Source organism: Neocloeon triangulifer, unplaced genomic scaffold, assembly GCF_031216515.1.
Source record: "Neocloeon triangulifer isolate White Clay Creek 2 clone unplaced genomic scaffold, ASM3121651v1 ptg000001l, whole genome shotgun sequence".
NCBI classification, from domain to species: domain Eukaryota; kingdom Metazoa; phylum Arthropoda; class Insecta; order Ephemeroptera; family Baetidae; genus Neocloeon; species Neocloeon triangulifer.
In genome coordinates this window covers 1,156,918-1,178,649 of record NW_026775544.1, presented here as the reverse complement: position 1 = coordinate 1,178,649, position 21,732 = coordinate 1,156,918, and the positions used below count along the sequence as shown (strand labels likewise).

Genomic DNA, 21,732 nt, shown 5'->3' with positions numbered 1-21,732 from the left:
TAATTTTTTTTTCTTTTTGTTGGATTGTTTTTCTCGTTTTTCTTTTACATATCTGCATCATTAATTATATACTTAAAAATTGCAGGCTTTTTTGAAATAAAACGCATCTCTCTTACTCCAAATATATATTGTTTAACACCTTAAAATTTTACATTCGCGTTTATTCTAAATGTGGAAGAGCTCTTTCGGGCATACAAAAACAGAAAAGGGAAAAAGAGAAAGGGAAACAAGAGAGGAATTGTTGCTTTTGTTCACGTTCCTTCTGCTGACCGCAGACAAAAATAAGTTACAGCTTGTGCGCGCACGACCCGCCGAGTGCGGAAATTTACATGTGTCTTGTGTTGCCAAAGTTGATGCCGCTCTGGGTGGCACCCTTGTTGCTTCCGTACTGCAGACTGATCACGCCTATGAACCAACACAAATCACATTACCATTCACGTCACAAGACCACGCAAATAATTTATGCCCCATTCATTATTAAACTCTTGGGAGAGCACCAATGAAATTGATTTCTGATTTCAAGAATAATTTATAACTAAAATTTTGTTACAAAAAACATACCCTGTCCAGCTCTGAGCTGTTCATCAGTGAATTGGCGCACATTCTTGTCAGCTTCCTTGGGTCCAATGCCAGGAAGTCCATAGTTTCCAGCCTGAGAAAAATTTATAAAATAATGAGTAATTTTATTTCATTTAAACTAAAATTAAGAAAATGAGTTTTCCATGCTGTGTTTATAAACCAAATTAGGTGATTTTAGAACTTATTATTACACAAATAACATGCACTAAATAGGTATAAATAAATTCATCATTACACATCAAAAATTAATCACAAAACACACACAAGAAAACACTCAAATTCAAACTGCAATTGTGTTTTGTGTTGTTAGTAGTATATTATTATTGTTTATTGTTCAAAATCATACATATTGTAATTATTATTTTCACAAAATTTCTAGTCAACATTCGGAAAACATTTTTATATTTTTTATTTCGACTTCTTGTTAGTGTAAAATTTTGGTTGAAATAAAGGAAAGTGAACGGAAGGCATGCCTTACCAAAAACACACCGCGCATGCACTAGACACCCCTATCATGCACTTACAGATACCTTGCGACCCAGCGACTGCAAGCAGATGACCACTGAGTTGAGGTTCTGCCTTTCCCAAAGGTCAACGGTCTGGAAGGTCTCTTGCGCCGGCACGCCCAGGGTGCGGGCAACGTCCAGGAAGGCGTTGATGTTCTCCATGCACTTGAAGGCCATCTGCGACTCATTGATTTTCTTCACTGAGCCGGGCTTCAGTTTGTTGGCCAATCTGAACAATTTATTTAATAAATAGCTAGGTTAAATGTCACATCATTTTACCTGCACAGCCTGGTGCCATTTTTGAAGACCTCGTAGAAGTTGTCCATTTCGCCTGAGGTGCTGAAATCCTCCTCGACGATCTGCTTGACCCATTCAAGGCACTCCTGGGCCAGCTCTTCACTGTATTTGCTGTTAATCTGTCAACATATAAAATGCCATTGTTTGAAGTGAATTAATGCAAAATTAGAATGAAATAAATAGTGCTATTCTGAAATTCTGAGTGAGAAACCAAAATTTTAAACATCCTTAAAACTACTAATATTTTACTTTACGTTTATTACCAGTATTTTTATTTTATTTAAACATTTGAAAAACTATATTTGATGTTTTGTCTTGGTAACTTTTCTAGTGGGGCTCTCTCGTGTCATATATAGGCGACAAACCGCCCTTTGCGGATATGTTTATTGATACAGACGAGAGTTGGTCCCTTGCTTGGTGCACTCTCGCGCTGCTCGCTCATGAAGGGTTTCCGTGTGTGCTTCTCTTGATATTACCCAGCGCAGGGCGAGAAATAAGGCGCTCCTTCTGTGTGTCGCCTGCCACACTTTTTTATCTATTTATTTTCAGCGTATGACGCATTTGCTCAAAACGGAGGCGAAATTGCGCGACGGAACTTAAACGGATTTAATGCTGGCTGAGAAATTTGGAACTTTTTTCACTAATTTTAAATTAAGCATGTGTATAATTTGCGTAAAATGTGAATGAAAAAATAATCTCCTAGAGATAAAAATTTGTCTAAGGTGAAAGATTACACGCAGGCTCTTGACTTAAGTGGAATTTTAACGAATTCGTGTTTTAGTTGAAGAGACAGAGAAAGCTTTTATCGCAGCTTTAATACAGAACTCGTGCACCATAGTCACATTGGACTTGGCAGCCGAGGTGCTGATTGTGATAAAGACTAAAAGAGCTTTTGATAAAGGCCAGCAATCATGCTAAGGAAACACAGCTGCAACTTCTCTTATTTATTAAGAAAATTTAGAAATATTAAAATATGATTATTTGGGGATGGGGGTAATTTCACTGAATTTAAATAACATTCTTTTTGTATATAAAAATAGGAGTGCTGGATAAAATTAAAACATGGAAAGAAAAACAATAAAAATTTAATCAACCAGGAATTTGTATTCCAATTTAAGGTGCCAGTCAAAAATAAGTCTCTGAAAATGTAAATCCCCTCCGCATTGTTTATTCCGTTTAATTATCATGCAAATGAGGGGGTGGCGCGCTGAACAATGTGTCGAATTTGAAGCCCAGGAAAAAATAATATCCAGCCGCGGCGCCTCTCACAATTTATTTTCAACAGGCGTCACTTTGGTTCTTCCTCCTGCCCACACCATTTGGTCCAACGCATCACCTTCTCTCCAAATTACATTAATTACAGGCCCGACGAGAGCTGAGAGAAATTTCACATCTCTCGTCTTGAAAAAAAAGAATAATTCAGAAAGGTCGCGTGTCGAAGGCGCTCAGGCTGTTTTTGTCACCTTTGCCCGAAAAGGCAAGGTGGCGATCGATTGAAATTAGTGAGGGACAACAGCAGCAAATCCTTGCATAAATAACACACACACATGTTGAAGTAGGTCGGCCGGTTGAAAGTAAACGTGTGTAGTCGAGTGCCCACGACCCAGTAAAGAGGCGCCCTTATAAGGCAAAGCCTTTTGCAGTGATTCACCGCCTCGGCCGTATTTGGCCCTATCGCATTTCTCCGCATACGCAGTCAAATGTTATTTTTTTTCCTTTGGCGAGAAGAGAAACACCTTCTGTTGCTGCTAATTGGACCAGTGCTCTTGCTATTTATTTTTCGAGTGACATTTTCGCGCATATGGCCGAAAAATTCCTTTCGATTGCAGAAATTTGTTACGCAAGAGCGGGCAGAAAAAATTAAACTAAATGGTCAATGAGGTCGGTTTAAATTCAATTTATTGATCGTCTTTCTGCTTGGATGGCGATTTAATCGCCGCGTCAAGACTAACAGGTGCGCCCAATGACTCATTTTGCCGACCGGTCTGCGGGATTTGACCGGATAAAAGCTTTCAATTAGGAAATATCTGCGTAAAGAAATCGTATGCGGGCTTAGTTAGATTTGAAATCAAGGCTGCAAATGATCGCGTTTTCCGCTGCAGTAGTTTGAATGTGTAGATCTACAAAAGGAGAAAGGGTATTTTTTTGCTTTGTCCAAAAAAGGTGACAATTAGGACGCAAATTAATTCAATTAACGACATTTTCACTTGAATAGGATAGGCAACTAGCTAATGCATTCCACTTAAGGCAATATTTCAGAAAAATAAAAATTTAGTATACTTTAAGTGGAGATTAAAATCAGGCAGTTCATGGGGTGTATTTTTAGTGCGGCTTTTTTCAAATAATATTTATATAAACAGAAATTTATTAAACACAAAATGTGTACAACTTTTCAACGTACAATTAATTATTTATGATTCATTCTCGCAGCTTCAGACAAGCTTAAGTTATTTTTACAACATTCACTAACATGATACAAGTTAATTTTCCTCCCACATTTTTCACATTCGCAATCATTATTTACATTTAATATTTAAAATTAATTTATCGCCGGGAAAATTAAGTTTCTGGTTGGAGTTTTTCTATCTCAAATAAGTCGATCTGAACTCTGCCCGTGTGATAAACCAGAGGCAAAATTTCTGATTCCTTTTAGAATTTGAAATAGAGTTTAGAAAAAACCTTATGCAGTGCTTTTTTTGTATTATTATAAAACTGGTTTTCAGTATTATCTTTTAAAGTATATTATATAATCGTTGAAATGTGTTATCTTCCAATATTTTCAGTAATAAGCGTCCCTTCCATTTATTGGTGTGGCGCGATGGCGACAAGAAATTTGCGTAGGCGCAATGTAGGTGGATTAAAACATTCATTTTCCTCCGACGTTTTCGTCATAAAAAGATTAAGGCAATCAATCATTTTGATAACACACTTTTGCATAGTACACCCACTGTTCTTGCTTCACTCAAATATTTTATACAAAAGACATCTGGCTACATTAACGTTTTAATTACAATTTAATTAGCTGAAGTTCTCCCTTCTGGCGAAAAACAAATGACAAAGACTAGAGATTCAAATCTCACGCGCACTTGACTTTTGTGAATGAAAATTTTCGTTCCATTTCCACTGCCTCCCTTTTTCTGCGTTTGTGTTATTTTTATATCAAGATTGTCCAACGTCGTCGCGGAATGCCATTTTTAATTTGACAGCGGCGGCTCTTGAAACGACTGTTGCTTTATATATAATATGAGAAACGGTGACTTTTAAAGGATCATTATAATAAATTTCGCGGTTGCCCTTTTGCGACGACACAATGGCAAGCCCCAGCCACAAAAAAGCATTGTGTGTTCTCGAAAAATCTTTTCACGAAATCTGCCCCAGGAGAGTAATCAAAGCCGGGCAGATAATCTGATATAAAAAAAAGGATCACTCGGAATTGGTGGAAAATTATTGTTTGCTCTCATTTAGATAAAAACAGACGCGCTGCTTTTATTTGAGGTTATCGACGTACGAGTTCTGCGTGAGATAGGCAACCGGCAGATCGTAAAATGACATCATGTTTATCAGCAGTTTGATTATTATTCTCCGGGGCTTTAGTTTCGCCGCGAGGGAGTGGTTTTCGTTGCTCTCCACATCCTTCATTCGTTGACTAACAAAACCGACCGACCGACCGACTGCGGACGAAAAGTGGAAGAAGTGTTTGATTTGAGCATATTGTTATTTCTATTCTTTCGCAAGTGCGGCACGGTGTGCCAGCCAGTCGGGAATGCCAGTCTGCCTTTTCAGGCTGCTATCCGCGCGCCAAGGTTGCCCGAGAACCACCTTCGCCAGGTTTTGCATTGTCAAAGAAAAAAAGAGATGAGGATGAAGGCACGGCCTCTCTCACAGTGGAAAAAATATATGATGTGTACACTTTGGCTGCGTGGAACTCGAGAGGAAAAATGAAATAAAATACTTTTTATACTTTGCGTTGTGACCATGGAAGCCCACGCAGTTTATATTTAAAACAAAGATATAAATAAATAAATATTTATTTTTTCATATTTTTATTTTATTAATTTTATTTTTTAGAAAATTAAATTTTATTTAATTTATATATTCAATAATTTATGTAATTTATTTCCTATTTTTAAACAATTAGAGTGTAATTATTAAATACAAGTTTACAAAATATCTACGATTAGTATAAGGTTGATTGGTTCTGCTTACATTGATAATAATAATGTAAGATATTCTTCAGCTGGATCCAAGATGTTTTTTACCATAAATTTAGAATAATTTTAAAATGGTTAATGTGCTAATCAAGTTAAATTAAATTAAAAATCTAATATTAACCTATAAGTAAGATAAATTAATAGATCCTTCTGGCTTAATACATTTCAAATTAAAACATTACAACAGTTAAATTTTCGCCATATTATAAGCCCAAAATTAATGATCTTATTGTTAAACGAAGTATCAATTAATTCACCTAATATTTAATACAGAAATACTGCAGAAATCTAATATGTATAATTCAAAAACATCAGTGCTGTTTAATCTGAAAATTTGATTAATCATCTAACCATGGTCGGGAAGAGCAGTGACGTCAATGAAGCTGTACGAGGAGAAAAAATTACTAAATTTATTTTGGTTTGTACTGCATTATACATTTAAATATAAATAAGTTACATAAAAATAAAATTCTGTTAAAATCCTTCCAGTTATGAGAATCTTTAATATATTTAGAAAAAGCGACCTTTATGCTCATTATTTGCTAAATTTAAATTAATTTTTGTAAAATCGATCCGTGGGAATAAATCAATAATGGCTGGGGCTGCACCGAATTACGCAAGAGCATGTGGTCCTGGCAAAAGTGAGAGCAGCTCTAGGCTTCAAATGCAGCTGGGATGAGGAAACTGTGTCGGCACGCGGATCAATATTAAAGTTGATGGAGCCACCAAGTCCCGACTCCATGTGATTTTTCGCTTTGCCATCCAAGTATGGAAGGTCAAAAAGAAAGGTTTTGCTCGCCGGAGGGTATTTATAATTTTTTCCCGTATGAATCATTTTTCATCGCGGCTCTCAACTCGAGTGGAAGATTAAAGAGCTCGATCAAGTGTGCATGTCGTGAATGTTTCGCTTCTTTTCTCGGCACTCGCCAACCGTCCGACCAAACACGAATGCACTCACGCCCAGCCGGCAAATATTTTGCAATACATACATGCGCGACGTGCACAATCAACGACGAGCCATCTGTCGCCTTGAGTCGTTGCTCTTATCGCCGCAGAAATTTTCCAGATTGCCTGGTATAATTGTTCAGCACATACCGAGAATTGACCAATCATTCGAAGAATTAAAATCGCGAGTTTCCTTTCTTTGTTTGCAAGGGTGAATTTTATTGGCAATTCGGTTGAGAAATATTTGTACTAAAATTTGTCACCAGGAAGAAGTAAATTGCAACAGTAACGAGAGCAAAAAGGATCCAAAGATTAGCGCGTCAGCACTGGTGTCACTTTGCAAAACTTGTGACGTGGAGATTAAGAATAAAAAAGGCGTATGTGTATTTTTTTTTTTTTAATTTAGCGAGATGTTTAAAAATATTTGATATTTTGGATATTAATTATTACTATATTATACAAAAAATATAATATTTTTAGAGTCAATTTCAAAATTTAAATATTTAGTCAAAATAATGATATTTAAACTTTTTTTCATTAACAAACATCAAATTTCCAGATGGTACAAAAGTGCTGATTAAAATCAACTGATTTTTGCAACACGTTAACGACGTTAATTGATAACTCTAAACATTTATATTTATTTTTAATAAGCTTTGTTTTAATCAGAGTTCCAGAAAAATAGTGAGTTTTTTTACCTTCCTCTGGGCCTCGGCGGCGAATCCAGACTTGGCTGCTCTGTTGTTGGCCATGGTGATTTGTGTGTTGTGCAAATTGCTGCGGTGTCTTCGGTCGCAAGTTCGCTGCAGACTAACTGCTGAAGCAAAAGCCGGCGGGCACCTCAGGTTGGCCTCTTCTCTCCTGCCCTGCGCCCGTCGTCGTGCTGATAAATCCCCCTCCTCTCCGAAACCGCGAACGCACGGCGACGACTAACGACTCCTCGGCTGCATTATTTCTTTACAAGCGCCGTCCTTTTTTATACACGGCATAATACGCCTTGTATGGAGAACAATCTGACTAAACTCATTATAATCGCGAGAATTTTAAACGGGTGACTCTGTTGAACATCGTGGTCTTCTGCGGTCAGTGTGGTTGATATTTTAATTGCGTGTGTTTTCTTTTTTTCACCAAAGTTGTGGTGTTTTGTTTACATATATGTTGAATTAAGATTTTTCATCGCTTTCTAAAAATTTAATCCAACTCGTATTTTTGGAAGTGTGACGTTAACACTTGACAACACCATATTAAGTAAAAAAACAATAGCTCCTTCCTAATAATGAGAAGCACACAGAAATTATTTTATAATCATCCTTAGATAAAGTAACATAGTCTCAAAATTAATGTTTAGTATTTAATAAACAAGAATCTATAATATTATAAATTTTTTAATTTAATGGTTTATATATAAAATTAAATCAGTATAGGTAAATTATTAATTTTTATTACAAATAAATAAGTTTCTGTATAGGTTCTTGAAGTTGTTTTTGTGGAACCTTTTGGCACTTGAGGTGGTCATATTTGTTGAAATAAGTATTAAAACTTCAATTTACATTTTATTTAGTTATTTTTTTTTAAATAATATTGTATTTGTTTAATATTTCGCTTTAATTTAATTATTTTTATTATGTGTACTAGTATAATTATTAATATTTTATGGGGTTTTATCAGAATAAATATTTCTATTGTCATCAAAAAAGTAACATACAACGCAATTATTCTTAAATTATTTTAATTTTATAATAAAATAATAGCGTCATATAATATGTCGGAAAGAAACTATCGTGTATGAAGTAAACATATCCGAACCTTTTTTGTGCCTGAGTTCCATCCATGCTAAACTAAAATATATAATTAAAAAATTGATTAATCATTTCTTCTAACGCAAGTATATTTTGTTTCTTATAATTCTTTTTAAAATATATCTGCTCATCAAATAAATTAGTAAATTAAGCAAATTTGACTTTACAGCTGCATTCCATCATTTAATTCAATTTTATAAATATCAATATTAATAATTTATTTCAAAATTCTATAAATTATGCTCTTCAAATAAAATCACTCCATTTGCTGGTTGAAATAATCAAATAGCATAGGCAATGATAATCATCCATTTTTTTTCCTTCTTCTTCATCTGCATTTTCCAAATCTCAAAATTAAAAGTATCCTTCACACAAGAAAATTAACCTAATTGCGATGAAATGCCTTTAATTCTAATTATTAACAAAATTATCTTAAATCTACAGCGATAAATCATCCAATTTTGAACAATGGTGGTTCCAAAAGTGCATTAATTGACGACGGGTGCGTCGATCAAAAGACAGTTGGCCAGATCGGTGGCGGCTTGCAATGCCTGTCTTTTTTCTCGACGCAAAAAAAAACGAACGAAAGGGTGATGAATAAAGTCGCGCGCGGCGGTTGTAAAAATGACGTAATGCGCGCAGATGACGTAACCAGCAGCTCTCGTCTTGACCGTTGAGGGTCTCCATCCTGAGGTTGAACCGTCGCGAATATACACACGCATGTGGATATAAAAAATAGGAGACGGAGACGGATGAGGTAATGAGCAGTCTCTCGAAACCTCGACTCGGCGTCTGATAAATAAATTCTCCTGGCAAATGCCGCGCTAACTCCTTTTTCCCTAATGGTCTGTGAGTCTTGCGCCGAGTGTGATGGATGGGCAGGTGCGATTTGTATGATTGCAAAGTGCCATGTGCTGTTGCTGGGAGGGAAGAGAAGAATAAGTTCGCGGACCTGCTGTCGAGGAATTCGCTGACGGTTTAATTTTTCATCGCGAGACACAAAAGCATCTTGATGATAAATGGAAAGCAACGTGCAGGAACTGCGAATTAGCAATTATTGGCAGTTACAAGCGGCCTGAGCGTTTTTTTATTAAATAACCACAATTACTGACCTTTTTTGTGAGAAGCGAAATATTTGCCAAATTTTATTACTTTTCCATTCAACTGACTTCCAACTGATTTCTGAAATTGCTGATATAGTCTGAAACGGATTTACCCTGGGACCCAATTATTTAGATACTGCTCTTCAATTTATTGGAATAAGCGAATAAGAAGAAGAATAAAAGAAACACATTGAAATTTTTTTCCGAAAATAATACCTGCAGGTTAAAAATTACAATTTTAATTAAGTGGCGCTTTCAGCAATCAAAAAAAAAAAGACGTTGCATGTTCGGTGAACGGCTAGAACGTGAATATATTTTGCCAGTCATTCTTCAGCCAACGATATTTTATGAAAGACGGTTGAGGAGATTTATTCCAGTATATATAAATATAAACCTCAAACCTGCTGACGACAGAAACATGACTAGTATGACTATACATATGATTGATGTTGGGCGGTTGCCGGTTACGGAATATTTTAAAATTTCAATTTATAAAAATTGTTAGCATTTATCTTTTTTATGCATACTGAAATGCTTGAAAGTTTAAGATAATGGGTAAGACAATATGCGTGAATAGAAATTCTAATTTGAAATCATAAAAAAATAAAAAAACACTTGCACAATTTTAATACACATAATTGTTTCGAAATATTTTTTTTAATTTTAAAATTTATAAACCAAATAGGAGGAAAACTAACAAATATGTATTAAAAAACTATTTAATTTAAGTATACGAAAAAATTGAAAAATATGAAAATATAAAAGCAAATAAAAACATAAACTTTACTTAGATTAGTACATCATAATGCCGCTCCGCGCCTCATCGCGCTTGCTACTCTACTGCGCTGGCATTGGTCAATATCTGCCGCACTGCCAATGTGGTTCTGTTTACATTTTTGGCTCGGTCGGATTTCATACGTTTTTAAGGCTATTTGACAATTTTTAATTATTTATCAATGAGCTGAAGTAAGTTTTAAGCTCCAGCATGAAAAGCACAAATTTTGAAAGCACCGTCAGAATTACCACTGACGTCACAGCTCTGAAAATCCTCAACAATCGAAAAATTTTAGCAGGTTTTGCAGAAATGAAATTTCATTACTTTTTTGCCATTTAAATATTTGATTTTTTTGAACGCAGGAATTGGAGGATTTATACACGTGTTCATCTTGGACGAAACTGGGTCTGCAACGTTGGATCGCACGGTAAGAGTGCTCGAAGGCCAGAAAATCCACGGCTTTTGTGAAAAAGAGGAAAAACTGGTTGTTTTTGGAGGCAGACAATTCCTCGTTGTGGACTGCCGCAGTTTCACCAAGTAATACTTTTACCTCTACAAACAGTTAATTTGACAACTTAGTTTCTATAAAAAAAAAACTAGAGTAGAAAAGGAGTCAGCTTTTTCACAATGGATTCAAGCAGCTCAGTGGTTGGAAGACAAGTCCGTAGCTTTTGCTTTATCCAACAATTCCCTTGTGCTGTGGAAGGATGGAAAAATTTCTCAAGAGGTCATCTGCCCCATCCAGTGCATAATGTAACAAAAAGAAGGAAATTAAAATATTAAAACAATTTGAACTTCACTTTTTTACAGATATTCAGCTTTGCTGTTAGGTACAAATTGGGACTCTTTAGTTGCCTTTTCAGGCACCGTCTTCTCAGAAGTTCTGATTTGGAACACTAGTGGGCACGTTCTAAACCAGCTGAAAGGCCACAAAGGGGTGATTTTCAGCATTTCCTATGATGAACAACGACAGCATCTTCTGACAAGCTCCGACGACAGATCGGTCCGAGTTTGGCAACAAACGGAGAGGCCAAATCAATTCGAGCAGGTGCAGGAGCTCTACGGACACCAGTCAAGAGTCTGGAGAGCCCTTCCAACCAAAATGGGCCTTGTCAGCATTGGAGAGGTAGTATAGAAAAATTTTATATTAATCTAAATTAAATCAGTTCATTTTAGGATTCGGTGATTTGCCAATGGGATGAAAGTGGAAAGGTGATATCGAAATTCTGTGCCCACCAAGGTGGAAGTGTTCGGAGCGCAGACATATTCTCAAACTTGTTGGTAAAAGAACAAAAAATCTCTATATTCAATTTTCTCCCATGCTAAATTTAATTCAATAAAGACACTTTAAAACAAAATTTAGGTCACTGGTGGAGCAGACGGTGGTATAATGTGTTGGAAGCTGAGCTCAAAGTTGAAGGTGAAGCAAAGTGATCTCACGGTGGACCTGAGGAGAGTATTGTGGAATTCTGCAGGGCAGCTTCTTTTGGTCGGAGGCGATGAAAAACTTTACCTTCAGGATTCCATTGGTCCCAAAAGGTTGCTGCCCAACTACGCAGTGCAGCTTATTGACTCAAGTGAAAATTTTACTTTTATGAGTACCGTCGAAGGGGTTTTGACCATAGTTAAAGGTTTGTTATACGTTTGTATTTGATAACAAAAACTAAAATGTGTGTAGGAGATTCATCTTCTCTTGAATTGGCTGCTGAAGGAAAAGTGTCGGACGGTGCAGCAGTTTTGAGCTTAGTCCTTTTGAATACATCAACTTTTCTTATTTCTTTGAGCAATGGCGAGCGAGTATTTTGGTCTCACCATGACAAGCAGCTTAAGAAAATAGCCTCATATGTGATGGGTCCAAGGACAAAAGGTGCCTCCACCGGTATTCTCATAGAAACGTTTTGCCTTATTGGGGACCAAGAAGGATTTTTACAGCTTTTTGATATGTCAAGACAGGTAACACAGTTGTGGATTTGTTTCACTTCATATTTGAAAGTATACCAATTTTAGGAGCTCGTACAAAATTTAAACCTCAAGTCAGAGGGAATAACTGGTCTCTGTCAATACAGAGGCTTAATTTGGGCTAGTTGTAAGGAGGGAAGGCTCCTGAATTTGATTCTCAACAAAGGAAATATTGAAGTCATCAACGCAGGTCAGCCCCGACTTGGAATGCTGGCCGGCTTGGAAGTTTTGGACATAGGACTTCTCCTTTACTCATTCCACAAGTAATAGCTTTAAAATCCTATACTAACTTTTAATTAAATTTTTTTAGGGAATATTTCTCTGCATGGTCATGGGATCAACAAAGACCTATTTTCCGACTCCACTGCCCAGGTGGAGGGCATAGGTCATGGAGCTTTAAAATAAGTGACCAAAAAACCTTGTGCTTTGCATTTATCAGGCACAAAAATGCATTTTATTTAGAAAAGCCTATGAGTGATATCATGGCGCCTGCGATTAGGGTAAATTTATCATTTTAAACTTTAAGCCATTTTCATTAACATAGAAACCGTTTTTAGATTGGCCTGCATTTGAATTTGGTCAATTGTATGGTGCCTTTGGATGACGGCCACTTGCTGTCCGGAGGAGAGGATGGCTCACTTAGGATTTACAAGGAGGATGTAGGAACTCCATTAACTGTTATCCAGGCTCATTTGTCAAGCGTCAAATCGCTGCTGAAAAGCAAATCTATTCTAGTCAGTGGAGGAGGACGAGCTCAAATAACAATTTGGAAAATTTTCAACATAGGATCAAATTGTCAGTAAAGTACTTATTTTGTTGATTGTTAATTTATTCCTTTTGCACATTTCAGTGGTAATGAAGTCACTCATTAGCCACATGCTTCTTGAAAATGGCGACAAGCCTGACAAAACTCCTTGGAGAGACACATACCAGAACCCCAGGCCTGACCCTGAGACTCGGTACATGTCCTTCTGCAAAATATCCCATGAAGACGAGTGCTTGGTATTTTTGGCAGCCTGTTCCGACTCTTTTCTAAGGTTATTGAAATTAATTTCTGTTATATCTATTGCTTTAATGATTTTTTTTCACAGGTTGTTTGAATTCTGTGATGCATCTTTGGAACTGAAAAAAACCATCGCACTTCACAAAAGTTGTGTCATTGCTGTTAGTTCTTCGATCAATTTTGTTGCTTCTGGAAGTTCCGATGGTATTGGAGCTGTCTGGAACAAAAATTCCCTGCTTTCCGAGAAAGCAACACCCCTGTGGAGTGGGAGACTGCACCAAGGCGGAGTGACTTCCATTGTGGTAACAGATGAAAAACTACTGCTTTCTGGAGGAGACGATGGTATTTTGAGAATCAGCACTTTTGCCAATCAGCTTTCAACAATCCATCTATTTGAATATTCTAATCAAGTCACAGGTAAAAACATTAAATTTTATAATCGGTCAGAAATATATTTTCTTGCATATTTCCAGGAATTGAAGTCTTTGCCAACTTTGCCATATCTACAACTAGCGGCCAAAAGGTGAGTGTTTGGGAAAATGATAGCAGCACAGGATGGTGCAAAAAATGGGAGAAAACTTCCGAAGTTTCAGACCTCCAAGGTTCAGCAATCATCAAGAGCACTCAGTAAGATATTTTTGTTTTTGGTAAAAAAAAAAATAATAATAATTAAATTCATTCAGATCTACTGCGAGATTCTCTGTATTTGGGAGAGGCAACGAGGTGCTGCAATTGAATTTTTTGCAATAAAGGTAACATGCACTAGCTGATAATTTCCTACGCTTACGCTTTTTTATTATCATTTTTCATTAACATAACAAGACAACAGTTACCACAGACGTTAACATGAATTTGGTACTTTTTAATAATTTTAATACTTATGGAAGGCTCATCAACACTTTTGCCTTTTCGGCTAAGCTCATTATTTGCTCCGAGGCGTTTATTGTCTGGTCTTCCAAGTAGCTCTTACTGTTTGACTCCGCATCCTCCAAAAAGTATCTTAAAATATATACAAAATTTGAAAGTAGACTATGGCCTTGTATTTTTTTTTTATATATATATATATATATATATATATATATATATATATATATATATATATATATATATATATATATATATATATATAAAACTCACCTGTAATTAACCATGAGCCCAAGAGAGTTGTTCAGTCCTTTGACGGTGGTGTCTGCTCTCCAGTTCAACCTCCACATCACAGCTCCATTCCTCAAATGGAAATTTCCTAATACAATCCACTGTCAATTAAATCGATTTTATTAGAAAATTTGATGTTTGTACCAACACTGTCCAGGGCAAAACCTCGGCGCTTTTCCAAGTACAGGTACCTTGAGCACAATCTCATCAAAGGATCCTCCATAGTTTGGACAAAGACATGATCAGTCAGCCAGTCGTTGGTCGAAAGAAGCGTTCGCACATTGGCAGGGTCAGCAGGACAACCTAAGTGGGCCGACAGAATGTCGATTTCCTCAGAGGTGAAGAGCTGCTGCAGCTTGGAAACTTTCAGTCGATCCAGTAGCCACGAGCGAAACTGAGGAATGGGGGAAAGAGACGAGAACTGATGCACCAGGGGGAATTCAGCGCGCAGCTCCTTGACAACTCTTTTGATTAGGTAATTGCCAAGCTCGATACCTTGTAGTCCTCGTTGTGTAGAGGTGATAGAGTAGAAGATCGCAGCTTTGACAAGGTCGGCATTTTCATTTTCGGCCATCAGGAGACCGGCCAAGCCTCCAGCAGCACTTGCATCAACTATGAGGATAGAATTGTTTATTAAAAAATTCAAGTATTTTGCTAGATTTGTGAGTATTTAGAAAATTGAAAATTGCAGACAAAAAGAATTCTTAAGCTTCATTTTAGTTCTTGAGCTGATTTCCCAGGAGAGGTCATCAAAGGAACACCTGTTTCCATTATATTGAAGCACCTCTTTTGGCTCACCTGAGAGTCTTTGAGCGGCTGTTACAATGCCTCTCATGCTGGAGCTGATGGTGTCCGCCAGGGCAGTGTGCAAAACGACGATAGGCTCTCTCGGCATGCTGTCGTGGGTGAACATGAAACACCTCCTGTACGGCCCCACCCTTCTTTTGAGGTCAGTCCATCCCCTCATCGGATGCACCGCCTCGTAGTCACTCACCTAGAATAAACAAAAACACACATGCTTAATCACTTTGAAATCAAAGAAAAAGCACCCCCTTCACAGGTGCAAGTTGACTTTGAAAAAGAAAGAGATGAGAGTTAAATTTCCCAAGCTCGGAGAGTCAAAAGAAAGCTCTTGTGGCGACCTTAATTCACAGCCATGTGCTTGGTTTTGTTTTAGAGGCGCACATACACCAAAGTAGTGGTGATGCCAACCAGCCAACCCGTGTCCTTTGAAACGGAAAAGATTTGTCTACTCCGCGTGTATGCGGTATGTGTTTAAGAGTATTCGCCAAGGAAGGATATGCTCTTGAAGAGTGCTCGGTGTGCAAAACTCTCTCAAGCTTTTTGTCGAGTGCCAGAAGTGAACAAAGGAAAAAGCGCGTGAGCAACTAATTATGCGCCGGGGGCAAGCCGCGTACTCACCTTTTGCAAGAGGTCGCACGGCGATTGCCAGGTGACTCTCTCCAGACGCAAGAAACCGACAGAGAACCACATTGAGAGCAAGTCTCGTAGCGTGGCGTTCAACTGCTGCAAGTCGGCGGTCACTGCTTCGTCCTTGCTCTCTGCCAATGCGTCCTACATAATTAAGAGAAGAATAAAAGTAGTTGCAGAAAAGCACAAAATGAATAAAAAAAAATTTCTTGCACTTGATTTAATTCCAAATGCGTCCAAATGGATTGGAGCACAAAAAACACACCATTCAATCATAATTTAGAGCAGCTGAAATAATTATTTGATTATAAATATCTACAAAGTCAATTTAATTAAAAAAAAAAATAATAATCTGCTTTTACTTTTGATGCCCATTTGAAAAATATAATCAAAATGAATATTTTTTAATAAAAAAGAACTCACCAAGACATCCGTGCGCAAATCGACTAGGAACTTGACACCACCTTCCAGACGGCCCATATGCGTAAAGAGCCAATGGTACCTTGGTGCTAATTGGTCCCGCAGCTTCTCTTGCGCTTTGACAGCTCCTCTGTGGTCACCAGGCTGCAGAATTTTATTAGTTTTTCATAAATTTCAACAATTTATTGCTTTCACGTCCAAACTGAGCAGCGCTTTGGCCGCCTCCTGCAGTCTGGTGTTGTCCACTGAGTAGTCGCAAGCGATCATCTTGAGAAAAGCGTCATGGCTCGGCATGCATTTGTATTCCGCGCACAGCAGCTTCACTTTGGTCTGTGAAAAATAATAATAAAAAGATGAATAAATGCAATGCATAAGGCTAAGGAAATTTTATCACTGTGATCAACTCAATTTTTATTATAATAAATTCTGAAATTATTTCCAGTCTCATTTCATCATTCGGATTGAGAAATTCCTGATAACTTTTTTTCAGTCTGTTGATTGAATACTAAAATAAAAGTCGAGAAATGAATAATTTTTTATTGCTTCGCGTGACCTGTCCTTGCGTCACTCTTTCAATGATCAGTGATCAGGATCTCTCGTCACACCAAACAAAAACTTTGAAAATTCGTTTCATTTATTCTGTATTCACCCTGGACTTCCATGGCTTTTAGCGTAATACAAGCAATCCCATTGCGTATTCCCGCAGGTGTCAGTAACAAATAAAAAAGATGTGCCGGGCACGCACGCAGGACCGACGTTTTTTTCCCTCTCGACGTGTTTCGCACACACGGACGTACGCGGGGTGTCAACCCCCGACGGTCACGAAAGAGCATTAAAATTTTTCTGGGTCGCGGTCCCCGCACTTGAATGAATAATTTACAAGCGGCCGCAAAAATAATTAGCTGCATTAGCCTGATTAAAATTAATTCTGTCCGACACAATAATACGTGCGAGGGCTGGCAGGTAGCGTCTGCCTATCGACCTTCTCTGCGGTCGGCGGCGCCTTCCCAGAGGAGGCGCGCGCTCTGGGCGCACGGTACGGTGGCCGCTCTTGTTTTGCTCACAGTCTATGGCTGGCAAGCGCGAGGGCTTCGTCCTGCAGCATGTGAACCTGCTGCTCGGCGGGTCAGTATATAACACCCACCCTTTCTTTCCCCTTCATAATTTTTCTGATTTTCCATCTGCATTGCATTCTATATTTTAATTTTTATTATTATTCTTTTTAATTCAATTCGTTAATTAATTTTTAAAATTTTTGCATAATTTATTATTATAAAACTAAAATAGAAACACATATCTTTAGCTTTTAATAGGTTTTTAAATTCTTGGTTCATTGGTTGGAATTTTATTTTGGTATATAGCAGGCGAATCTGACCATTCTCTCTCATCACTTTGGGTATAATAATATGGGGCCAATGCGCGCGTTGCCATAGAGACAGTTGCCAAACACGCGATACTGACTTTATTTAGGCTTGCATTTTCTATTCTAGAGTTGTATATAACCATTATGGCAAATGTATGTGCACACGGTTGTACCAAGGCCTATAGCCCGCTGTCAGGGAAGTGCGACCACTTCTAAAAATTGCACGACTTGTTCTGGTCGGTGACCGAGTGAGCGCCGAACATGCACACAAAAATAGTCAGCTGGAAAAACTGTCATGCTCCATAAAACACATTAGATTAACTCCAGTGATTAAATTTATGACGAGAGAACCTTAAAATTTTATTATTTCTGTTGGCCTGTTTTTATTTTTTAACTTTGTGCCCTTACAATACCGATTATGTTAAAAATACCTTTTTAATTCAATTACAGATTTTTCGGCAATGGTGAAAAGAGAATTATCTGAATATGAATGAAAACACTTATTTGCGAATTTATTTTTTTTATCAGATTTTAATCACTCCAGTTAAAATATAGATTTTTATCTCTTTATAATAAAAAATTATCGTTAAAATATTTCTTTCTTTTTTTTAAATTTTCTGCATTTATTAAAGGGCTATGCTAGGAGGGCTGGTGTTGCTGGTGATCATGGCGTGCTGCTGCTGCAGGTACAACACTGTGCGAAAAGACACCCTTAGGACCCAGTCTTCCAGCGCGTACTGGCTCGGAATCGGAATGGAAGAGGACCCGCCCTGCAGCACACCAGCCCAACAGGCAAAAACTCATTTTTATCAATTTGAATCTTTACTAACAATAAATCTAATTTTGGCTCTGAACATATTAATTTCCACGTTGGTAGAATCATTAAAATTGATAAATTGTCTAAATTTAAATTTTTCAAAAATTAAATTTCAAAATTATGCAAGTCAAAATTTTTCAATTTTTTAGCAAGCACCGCCCCCGCCTTACATGCAAGCAGCAATGGAGAAAGAGGAAGACCCGCCGAGCTACGAAAGTGCCGTTCACATGTGAAAAAAAAATTTGCAACCGCATCCATTTGGGTTATTTTCACAATTTTCTCAACACCACTTGCCTTAACTCTTAATTAAATCTTGAACTACCCGCGAGAATGATAAATAACGAGGTGTAATTGTAAAACCAACTAGTTGCATTTTGTAATGAGAGAGGATCAAAAAAGATGAGAAACCTTTGAACTGACGATCTCAATCCGCTGCAGCATATTTGTGAACCACGCGGGAACATTGTGAATTTTAATTAATATAAATGTTCAAAGTAGTGTTGCGACATGATTTTTTATTGTATAAAATATCACATGCAATATATTCCAGGCTAATTAGCAATACATGACATGTAATATTCTAATTGAGAGTTGACGAGAGCGGAGATAATTTGAGTGTAGAAAAAGACGAAATTTGTAAGAAGAGTATACATTAAAAAAAAAAATACAATAACTTGTATAAAAACCTGTATGATAAAGCTTAGTTTTGTGAGAAAAAAAAATTAAAATTACATTTATTATGCGGTTTTATAAACAGTTAATTTTAGATTTTGCAATTATTCGACAAAAATACTTGCAAATATTAAAAACAGACAACATTACTTTTTTTTAAAAATCCTGCTTAATAATAAGATAGAAAAAATGTAAATGCGTGTAAATGTAAATATTGCATTTTTGCATTATTTTCAAGGACGTAATAATTGTATTAAGTCGATGAAATGAAAACTATTTCTACAACTTCAGCAGCTTATAGCAACAATTGATTTTGATTAAATATGAAATACAATTAAAAATGTATGTATATCTAATTAAAGTTTTAAAATGAAAAGGAAAGATTTAAAATTCAAATTAATTTGTGTTTACAACAGAAATTTCAACTTTTCTGCTTCTCAAATTGATACCAAATGCAATCAATTTTGAAAAATTAATTTTACCCTTACAGGCTGTTTAGCCAATAAAAAAAATTGGCCAAACAAAATTCATTCAAGAGGAGGAATATTGTTCTTGCAAATATAATTAACAAAACAAAATGTATAATCCTGAATGAATGGAAAAATATTTTATAATACATCATTGCCTAGCTTTACTTATAATTTTAAATTTTTTCAGTGCTGAAATCTGAAATTAAAATCAAAGAAATATACCTAATTTTATTTATTTTTTTCTTCTTTTAAATGCATAAACAAAAATAACAAAGAAGTTAATATTTTTGGGGACAATTAAATAATTTAATCATGTTTAAGGCAGACTTTTATTTTCAGTCATAGTATGTTTTGTAAATTATTTTATTGAAAAATTTAAAGTGTAGGTAGATAAATATTTATTTTTAAATCAAATTTAAGTGTGTTTTTTAATTTCATTTTAAATTAAAACTTAATCTAAAATTCAAGTCATTAAAAAAAATTATAGCAAAAAATAATAATTAATTTGTAAACTAAGCTTTTTAAAATAATATATTGCAGCTTTGTTATAAAAAAAAATCATTTCACCAATTTTGACAATCATCAAATGTACAAAAAAAAAATCCATGAAAAAATTGGATCGCTGAGCAAACAAAAATCTTAGATTGCCCAAGAGTTTTGGTCTGGCTGCAGTAAAAATAGACCAAACATTACAACTGCAGTGGTGCAATGCACAATTTAATTACCTCGACGATCCAATTGCTGACGGCAGAGTCCCTGAAGGAGAAAATTTCCTTGACCAGGTCGCCCACCCTTTGCTCGTCGTCCGCCTCGTCGAAGGCGCCGAAGGCCCCCGCCAGGGTGGCCCCTGGGGACGTTTCGTCCTCATCGAAGGTAGGCAGGTGGTGCAGCTCGGGGGTGGGCAGCATCGTCGGAGGGGCAACTGCAGCTGCGCGGCGCAGGACTGCGCGCCCCAGCGAAAGCAGCATCTTTTGGGCAGCGGCCAAAAATTCGCACTTGATTGCACCGTCACTCAATTCTTCTCTGACGGAACGTTTGCTCATCAGCTTTTCAGCAGGGTTTCGCGTTTAGAAAGCATTTTCACGGGGAACTCTTTCGTCTCGCTGTTAAATAGGCGGTGGAAAATAGTCCTATAATTGCGGTTGTGCAGTTGCAATTTGATATGGATTATAAATGACGTCGTATTTATTACTGCAAATAAATTAAAATAAAATTAAAACACGGGTCTTGAGAGGAAATGATAATGTAAACCTTCTCTCTTAATTTATCGTGGAGCTGCCAAATTTCTGTGCATAGTGAGAGCAAAATATGAACGTAACTTTAAGAACATTCGACTCGAGCCACTTGACTTTGTTTACATTTCTTTTTGCGTTGCCCCTGCTTTGCAATGCGCAAACTCAAACTTCGGTTTATTTTTTGTGCCAGCAACGCGCTAAGTTGCTGAAATATTTTGGCCCCATAGTTTTTTTTCCGCTTTTTCCTATTTATTTTTACTTTATTATTATTCTATGCGTTAAAATTTATACAGAAATTTTACGAATTTTCAATTGACCAATTGAAAAATTTTGGAAGAGAAACAATGATTGCTGGTCAAAAATGCACCAACAACAAAGAAAAAAGAGATTTTGCTAAAAACTTATGTACTATAATAATAAGATTCAACCTGTCTCTCATTTTCTTTTGAAGAAATTAACAAAACCAAATCATATCCTGAAGGAACAGGCTCAATTTTAATTAAAATTTTAATTGAATTAAAAAATCCTCTGATAATTTTTTTTTTTTTTAGATGGAAAATAAGGTTTTGTTGTGCGATCTTTGTTACTGATAAATCCCGATATATTTTTGAAATATTTTTTCATATTTAATTTTAGAGTTTAAAATTAAAAAAAATCAAAACCAAAATTTGAAGTGAGAGCGATTTCAAAATAAGATTAACTATAAAATTAAATTTACATAATATTTTGTTAATTTATTAGGATTACATGGTTTTCCGCACTAGATTTTTGAATTTGCCTTTACTGCCCTTCATTATTACAATGTAAAAAAGTAAATCTGATTGTTTGTTTGTTTCTGAGGAATGCAATGCTTTTTTTTAGCACTTTTGCGCAATAATGCTTTATGGAGTGTGCTAAAAGTAACTAAAATTTACATTAAATTGTAGATAGCCATAAGAAAATAAAAATAAGAAGCTCTTGCCAGTTATTTTAAATTTTTCTAGACATTCAAA

The 21,732-nt window shown here is 36.3% G+C and overlaps 3 protein-coding genes and 1 long non-coding RNA gene across 5 annotated transcripts; 2 read left to right on the top strand and 2 right to left on the bottom strand.

The window, feature by feature from the left end:
* Window positions 1-110: 110 nt before the first annotated feature.
* LOC132193127 (myophilin) lies at window positions 111-7,398 on the bottom strand. 2 transcript variants are annotated; one of them, XM_059613543.1, is made up of 5 exons: window positions 7,237-7,398; window positions 1,365-1,501; window positions 1,104-1,314; window positions 562-652; window positions 111-405 (listed from the first exon to the last, which is right to left on the bottom strand). In XM_059613543.1, the coding sequence occupies exons 1-5, from the start codon at window positions 7,288-7,290 to the stop codon at window positions 326-328; spliced, it is 573 nt and encodes a 190-aa protein (XP_059469526.1). In that variant the 5' UTR covers window positions 7,291-7,398; the 3' UTR covers window positions 111-325. The 2 variants fall into 2 exon arrangements, with proteins under 2 accessions (XP_059469526.1, XP_059469534.1); XM_059613551.1 differs by having other exon boundaries at window positions 1,110-1,314.
* LOC132193144 (uncharacterized) lies at window positions 6,610-8,053 on the top strand. The gene is made up of 3 exons (XR_009441410.1): window positions 6,610-6,749; window positions 6,805-6,915; window positions 7,208-8,053. It is a non-coding gene; the product is annotated as an uncharacterized LOC132193144 (long non-coding RNA).
* A 2,263-nt stretch (window positions 8,054-10,316) lies between these two features.
* LOC132194012 (WD repeat-containing protein 6) lies at window positions 10,317-14,211 on the top strand. Its single transcript, XM_059615046.1, has 14 exons — window positions 10,317-10,513; window positions 10,578-10,752; window positions 10,816-10,968; window positions 11,026-11,341; window positions 11,392-11,496; window positions 11,579-11,846; window positions 11,894-12,168; window positions 12,223-12,437; window positions 12,485-12,674; window positions 12,732-12,969; window positions 13,025-13,211; window positions 13,266-13,594; window positions 13,651-13,804; window positions 13,861-14,211. Exons 1-14 carry the CDS (start codon window positions 10,426-10,428, stop codon window positions 13,925-13,927), a joined length of 2,760 nt encoding a protein of 919 aa, XP_059471029.1. The 5' UTR covers window positions 10,317-10,425; the 3' UTR covers window positions 13,928-14,211.
* On the bottom strand, window positions 13,945-20,899 carry LOC132194021 (malonyl-CoA decarboxylase, mitochondrial-like). Its single transcript, XM_059615055.1, has 9 exons — window positions 20,757-20,899; window positions 20,231-20,696; window positions 16,379-16,513; window positions 16,187-16,327; window positions 15,755-15,907; window positions 15,131-15,326; window positions 14,477-14,944; window positions 14,315-14,420; window positions 13,945-14,176 (listed from the first exon to the last, which is right to left on the bottom strand). The coding sequence occupies exons 2-9, from the start codon at window positions 20,546-20,548 to the stop codon at window positions 14,056-14,058; spliced, it is 1,638 nt and encodes a 545-aa protein (XP_059471038.1). The 5' UTR covers window positions 20,549-20,696; window positions 20,757-20,899; the 3' UTR covers window positions 13,945-14,055.
* Window positions 20,900-21,732: the final 833 nt, after the last annotated feature.